At 35.7% G+C, this 7,520-nt stretch overlaps 1 protein-coding gene across 1 annotated transcript in view; it reads left to right on the plus strand.

The window, feature by feature from the left end:
• LOC100635516 (brefeldin A-inhibited guanine nucleotide-exchange protein 1) overlaps positions 1-7,520 on the plus strand; it is a 22,581-nt gene that overhangs the window by 6,945 nt on the left and 8,116 nt on the right. Inside the window, exons 5-18 of the mRNA XM_019993413.1 lie at positions 646-792; positions 1,576-1,755; positions 3,312-3,593; positions 4,194-4,310; positions 4,559-4,671; positions 4,870-5,104; positions 5,154-5,253; positions 5,506-5,666; positions 5,765-5,870; positions 5,974-6,187; positions 6,672-6,783; positions 6,829-6,863; positions 7,122-7,292; positions 7,383-7,501. Of these exons, the coding sequence (XP_019848972.1) occupies positions 646-792; positions 1,576-1,755; positions 3,312-3,593; positions 4,194-4,310; positions 4,559-4,671; positions 4,870-5,104; positions 5,154-5,253; positions 5,506-5,666; positions 5,765-5,870; positions 5,974-6,187; positions 6,672-6,783; positions 6,829-6,863; positions 7,122-7,292; positions 7,383-7,501 (2,092 nt within the window). The remainder of the gene's footprint in view (positions 1-645; positions 793-1,575; positions 1,756-3,311; positions 3,594-4,193; positions 4,311-4,558; positions 4,672-4,869; positions 5,105-5,153; positions 5,254-5,505; positions 5,667-5,764; positions 5,871-5,973; positions 6,188-6,671; positions 6,784-6,828; positions 6,864-7,121; positions 7,293-7,382; positions 7,502-7,520) is intronic.

The following is a 7,520-nucleotide window of genomic DNA, read 5'->3' on the forward strand; positions in this document are numbered from 1 at the left end:
TAGGGTATTTTATTATTTATTTATTTAACTTGTTATCAATGTTTCTTTTTATGCACGTGTGTACAGTGTCTTCTGTATGTATAGTGGAAAAAGAAAATAAAGGAAATCCTTATTTTTATTTATGCTTTCTTAATCTTATGCTTTTCATTCCTTTCTCTATCCTTCTCCTTTAACCTTTGGTGTATAGGTTAACTTAAACTGTACTTTATTGTACTCTAAAATTGTGTGTTTAATAAACTATTGGTTGTTTTTCAATACACAATCAGCTATAGTTATTTGTTGCAAGCGTGTACACATGACATACGCTGTGAATCCAAGTTACGGGGGAATCTGGGTTTAGTGAACCCTACTTACAAACAAATAATTTTTAGCATTTTTGACCATTTTTGACCACCCTGTTTGTTTTGGTTAGGAAGTCCTGTTATATCATCATTTTTTTCACTTGTATGAGTTTAAAGAGCTTTTCGTTGTAATTGTGATTCAATAACACATCCCTTGTACATATTTGCATGTACGGGTACAGTGTAGTTCCTACTCTTAGTTCTAATTGACTCTTTTCCCTCTTCCTTTTCTTTTACACACACCCACACACCACACACATACAACTTTGCATGCAAATGTACATATACATGTACATACATACAGAAACTAGTGGCTTATGGTCTATTAAAAGGGAACAGTGTTGATGCAGATAACAGTGATAAGCAGCTAATAGATAGGATCATTGATACAGTCTGTGGCTGCTTTGTAGGAGTGCATACAGACGAGGGAGTCCAGCTACAGATAATAAAGGTTAGTGAACATGTAATTCCAAGAGATTGTGAGGATAAAGAGTATATGATTAGTATAAAATGATTGTGCTATTTTGTCCCATTTGTGGGTAGTATATAGGGTAAGTACAGAATTTTTGTGGTACACATAATTTATATGTACATGTACATGTACATCTATAATTGGTACATGTGTACTATGCTATTTTTACTATGTAATTCCTTAGAATTATTTTAGACAGAGACCACAGAGAATTAGCTCTGAGAAAGTTCCTATTACATTTTCTAAATCTACATACATGTACATCTTTTTATGCTGTGTAGAATTTTAAAAGTTGGGCCAAAGTCCATGTACTATAATAGAATAGTACAGTGTCACGGGCGAAATTTTTCCAGGGGAGAAAATTCTTCATTTTTATTTTGTTTTTTAATCCATATTTATGTACTTGTGCTGTGTAGAAAGTTTGAACTGATTCTGATCAAGTTTGGATTTTATACGAATTTTTTAAGTTACTTAAAAATTGGGCCAAAGTCCCTGTACTATAGTACAGGGATTTTGGCCAAGTTTTGCCAAAAATAAAAAAGTGAGAATTTTTAATTTTTATAATGTAATCTGATACATATACATGTACTTGTGCTGTGTAGAAAGTTTGAACTGATTTCGATCAAGTTTGGATTCTTTACGAATTTTTTAAGTTGCTTAAAAATTGGGTCAAAGTCCCTGTACTATATAGTACATGGTATTTCTTCAAAAATAATGATTATATCAAAAATTTTTTATTTATGTTACATATTTTGTTTGCAGGCTCTGTTAACAATACTAACATCAAAGGAGGTATCTGTTCACGGCGGTACTGTACTTCAAAGTGTTCGGTGTTGTTACAATATCTATCTCGCTAGTCGTAATCCAATCAACCAGACGACTGCTAAAGCTAGTCTAACGCAAATCATCAGTACCCTGTTTCAGAACCTGGAAAACGAACAAGTAAGTGACTAATAAAATACAATTTTACAATTATAGTTTTTTAGTTATTATTTTTAAATATTTTAATGATTTGAAAATATTTGCATTATGCTGGAACTCCTGGTCATTCATGTGAATGTACATTCATGTAAATGTACATGTACATGTACTTATAGTATAGTGTGTGGGTGCATCAAAGGCACTGCCCGTACTGTATATCTCATACAGCACGCTTCCGGTTCACACAGCATAGTTTGTGGTTTCCTGTTATACATAAACTGCGACCACCCCTAACTAAGAGCAGCACGAGGGTAGAAGACTCCATGAGCAGATAGCCCAGTCTCTTTTGGTTCCCTTTAGGCTATTCTTCACTTGGCCTAGGGCTGGTGCCTTTGATGCCCCCACGCACTATGACCATAAACTAGTAAAAGCACAGTCCCCCTGTGCTGTACTGGAAATACAGCACTCGAGGTGTGGTCTTAAAAGCTATACAGCACTCGGCTTTGCCTCATGGTGTATATGCATGGCTTTCTCAACCACACCTCAAGTGCTGTATTTCCCGTACAGCACGGGGGAACTGTGCTTTAACTAATACATACATTTACATTCATGTAATGTACAGTACATCTAACATTTACATTCATGTAATGTACAGTACATCTAACATTTCCATTCATGTAATGTACAGTACATCTAACATTTACATTCATGTAATGTACAGTACATCTAACATTTACATTCATGTAATGTACAGTACATCTAACATTTACATTCATGTAATGTACAGTACATCTAACATTTACATTCATGTAATGTACAGTACATCTAACATTTACATTCATGTAATGTACAGTACATCTAACATTTCCATTCATGTAATGTACAGTACATCTAACATTTACATTCATGTAATGTACAGTACATCTAATATTTCCATTCATGTAATGTACAGTACATCTAACATTTACATTCATGTAATGTACAGTACATCTAACATTTCCATTCATGTAATGTACAGTACATCTAACATTTCCATTCATGTAATGTACAGTACATCTAACATTTCCATTCATGTAATGTACAGTACATCTAACATTTCCATTCATGTAATGTACAGTACATCTAACATTTACTTTCATGTAATGTACAGTACATCTAACATTTACATTCATGTAATGTACAGTACATCTAACATTTACATTCATGTAATGTACAGTACATCTAACATTTACATTCATGTAATGTACAGTACATCTAACATTTCCATTCATGTAATGTACAGTACATCTAACATTTCCATTCATGTAATGTACAGTACATCTAACATTTCCATTCATGTAATGTACAGTACATCTAATATTTCCATTCATGTAATGTACAGTACATCATTCCATGTACATGTACATGTACATGACATGTGTACATGTACACTTGTAATGAAGTGTAAATTGACCTTATAAGGACTTTATTAACTGCATGTTTTATTATATTAATTGCCATAATTAATATTAACTGATGCATTTATATTGCATGTAATTTTGACTAATTAATTAATTTTTTACATTTTTCATTTTTAGTCTCTTCAGTCAATGGCTCGTGACCGCATGGCCTCCTCCTACCCAACCCCACCCCCAAGCCGCTCGGACAACCAATCAGATATCTCCTTTCAGTCACATGACCAGCACTCCTCCGATATGGGAGACGGAGAGGGCGAGGTGGGGAGGGTCGCTAGATCACCGGAAGATGACGAGTTGGTCTCCGTCGCAGCTAAACTGGTTGCTCAAGTCCTGGCAAAGGTCATTGTGGAGGAGTCGCTTCGTTTGCCGTCATATGACTCCGAAATAACTGACAGAACTAATGTACGTGTGTGTGTACATGTACATGTATAAGGATTAAGGGATTAGGTTATACAGTGCATGTACAGTGTAGCCTCTATATAATGGACACTTGGGGTCAAGGAAGTGTCTCTGTTATACAGAGGTGTCCTTTATGTGGAGGTTATTTTATACAGTAAGGAATGTAATTGGTACACTAGGTGCTGTCCGTTGAATGGAAGTGTACGCTATAGAGAGTGTCCATTAAGAGAGGCTATACTGTACATGTACACACACCTTTTAAATGTATATTGTACTATGCATGTATATGTACATGTAAGTACAAGTACATGTACATGTACATACAATGTATCTCTGGCATATTATAACTTTTATATTATACATGTATTCAGAGTTCTGCCTAGAATAAAATAGAGGTGATTGTAGACTAATGTTGTTCCTTTTAAGCTTATGTACACCATACTAGTAGACTACAATATCATGCTTTATGTATGGTTATTAGTATTAATTGGATGGTTGGAAGTGATGAACTGGTTGGTTCATTTGTTGAGGTGGTTGCCCGACCACCCCCGACCACCATAGGCAGAACTATGTGTATATTATTATTATTAATGTTTTCTATAGTCTCCATTGGCTAGTTCAGTGAGTATTGCTATTAATGGTGCTGCTAATGATGAGACAGAGTCACTTGGTTCTACTAATGTATCCGAACTGAGAGACCCTTCGCCACAGCCATTACAGGTCAGCCATGCATCATCAAATGTCATGTAGAAAGTTTGAGCTGATTCTCATTAAATTTTTATTTATGAACATTTTAAAGCACAGTATACCATGTACATGTACCTTTAAATTTTGACCCATTTTTAAAAAATTGCATGGGTTCAAATTTTTTTACAAAGTTTATTTGATACACATAATTACCACATTAGTCTACATGTGCATGTATGCTTGTAGAATTTTTGAGCTTATTCTTTTCTCTCTTTATTTAGGGATCTAAGGATAATTTACAGTTTCGACATGTCCTCCAGAAGGATTGCTTCCTAGTCTTTAGGACACTTTGTAAATTATCAATGAAACCAATCAGTGACATACATGACCAGAGGTTAACAACAAGCATTAATCTTGTTGTTATTATTGTTGTTGTTGTTGTTGTTGTTGTTGTTGTTGTTGTTGTTATTTTTCCTTATTTCTTTCTCTCTCTGTCACTCTCTCCTTCTCTCTTTCTAACTTAACCTATACTCTAAAATAAAAATTATTATTATTATTATTATTATTATTATTATTATTATTATTATTTTAGGTCTCATGAATTGCGCTCAAAGCTCGTAAGTCTTGAGCTCTTACACTCTATCCTAGAGAACTCTGGCCCGGTATTTCGTACCGACGAGGTTTTTGTGGGCGCCATAAAGCACCACCTCTGTGTAGCGCTGTCTAAAAACGGCGTCTCTAGTGTACCTGAGGTTTTCGAGCTCTCCCTCTCTATCTTCCTCGCTCTTTTCTCCTCTTTCAAAGCTCACCTTAAAATGCAAATAGAAGTGAGATCGTATACTTGTGTTTGGTCGTTTATCATTAATTTTGTTTCAGGTATTTTTTAAAGAGATTTTTTTAAACATTTTGGAGACCTCGACTAGCTCATTCCGTCACAAGTGGCTAGTGTTACAAGCATTGACAAGAATCAGCAGTGGTAAGCATTACTAATGCATAACACTGATTTCTGATATTGATATTAACACTGATCCCTGGTACTGATATTAATACTGATTTTGATATTGATATTAGCACCGATTCCTGGTATTGATATCAACACTGATTCCTGGTACTGATATTAACACTGATTTTTGATACTGATATTAACACTGATTTCTGATATTGATTAACAATGATTTAATGCTACACCAGCCATATTACTTACATATTTTCATTATCTCTCCCCCAGATTCACAGAGTGTAGTGGACATATTTCTTAATTACGACTGTGATCTCTCCTTATCTAATATTTATGGCCGTTTAGTGAATGATTTGAGTAGAATAGGCCAGGGCAGACAAGCAGTTGAGCTGGGAGCTACTCCACAACAGGAAAGAAGCATCAGAGCGAAAGTGAGGAGAAGAATACCAAGAAATACCTTCAATAATAATAATAATAATAATAATAATAATATCAAATCTTCATACTTCTTTATTTATAATTATTCCAGGGTTTGGAGTGCCTGATTAGCATATTAAAGTGTCTCGTGGAATGGAGCAGAGAACTTTACGTTGACCCAGCAACCACTGGACTCAATGCTACGTCCCTGGTATCAGGTATGGAATTATGGGAATGGAATCATGAGAATTGAATTATGAGAATGGAATCACGAGAATAGAATTATGAGAATGGAATATGATATGTCCCTCCTTCCTCTAGGTGAAGGTAGCAGGGTAAGTCTGACTGCTTCGACTCAAAGACCGTCGAACCTTTTAAGTGATCAAAAGGTCCCTGCTAAAGGAGGAGCTGGCATTGAAATGACAGACGGGGGAGAAGGAGGAGGAGGGGGAGGAGGTATTCTTGCTAGTGACATACCCCAGCAGTTTGAGACACTGAAGCTGAGGAAAGAGACGATGGAGAAAGGAACAAAACTGTACGCGTGTACATGTGCATGTGTAGTACATGTACTAGCTGCTTTATTTTGGCAATTTTGCTATAAAATACACTTTCATGGTTTTAATTTGGTGATTTTTTGTGTACTTATGCATTAGCAATGACAGACATTAATCATTGCATGGTAGATTTAATATCTGCTATTTTGCCAATTGCCAAAATAAAACTGAAAGGACTAGTATACAGTACATGGTCTCAGGCCAAATTTTGCTGAAATTAAAAGGAGAGAATTTCCCATTTTTATAATTTTTCTGATGCATATACATGTACTTATGTTGTGTAGAAAGTTTGAGCTGATTCCGATTAAAATTGGATTTTTTACAAATTTTTAAAGTTGCTCCAAAAATCGGGCCAATGTCCCTGTACTATAGCTCTATACTGTCAAGTCTGCTTGTACAAATTATTATCTTTTTTAGTGACTGAATCAAAAATTTAGTGTTCATCATCTGTTCTAATTTTTCTAGATTTACCGATAAGCCGAAAAAAGGTATCAAATTCCTCCAAGAGAAAGGTCTTCTTGGTCAGTCACCAGAGGATGTGGCTCAGTTTCTTTTCTCCGACGATCGTTTGGATAAGGTGAGCCCGATTGTGATTATTAACCTAATTTTGAGATTATTGCAGACGGCTGTTGGTGATTACATGGGGGAAATTGATGAGTAAGTTATTATTACTATAATTATTATGTGGGGGATACCTCTCTCTCTCTCTTTCTGTTTCTATTTTTGTGTGGTCTTCCCTCCCTCCCTCTCTCTCTCTCTTCCTTCTCTCTCTCTCTCTCTCTCTCTCTCTCTCTCTCTCTCTCTCTCTCTCTCTCTCTCTCTCCCTCTCCCTCTCTCTCCTACAGTTGTAATGTACATGTACTAATGTAAAATTATTTTTCTCTCTTCTTTTTATTCTCTTTTTTGTTTCTTTAGTTTCAATAAAAATGTCATGTATGCTTTTGTCGACTGCTTTGACTTCAATGGACTCGACTTTGTCGCTGCCCTTAGAATTCTCCTAGCCTCTTTCCGTCTCCCTGGAGAGTCTCAGAAGATTGATCGGATTATGGAGAAATTTGCCGGAAGATACTGTGAAACAAATCCAAGGCAAGACAGACTTTATAAAGCACCTGTACTTATATATTCCCCCTCTCTCTCTTCCTCTCCCCCCCTCTCTCTCTCTCTCTCTCTCTACAGTCTTGATATATTTGCAAGTGCTGACACAGCATACGTCTTAGCATTCTCAATCATCATGCTTGCGACCGACCTTCACAGTTCACAGGTCAGTAAATCCCCTGATACTATTGGATACCTTTGTATACCTTTGGATATCAT

The sequence above is a fragment of the Amphimedon queenslandica genome, unplaced genomic scaffold, assembly GCF_000090795.2.
Source record: "Amphimedon queenslandica unplaced genomic scaffold, v1.1 AMPQUscaffold_13495, whole genome shotgun sequence".
In the NCBI taxonomy this organism is placed as follows: Eukaryota; Metazoa; Porifera; class Demospongiae; order Haplosclerida; family Niphatidae; genus Amphimedon; species Amphimedon queenslandica.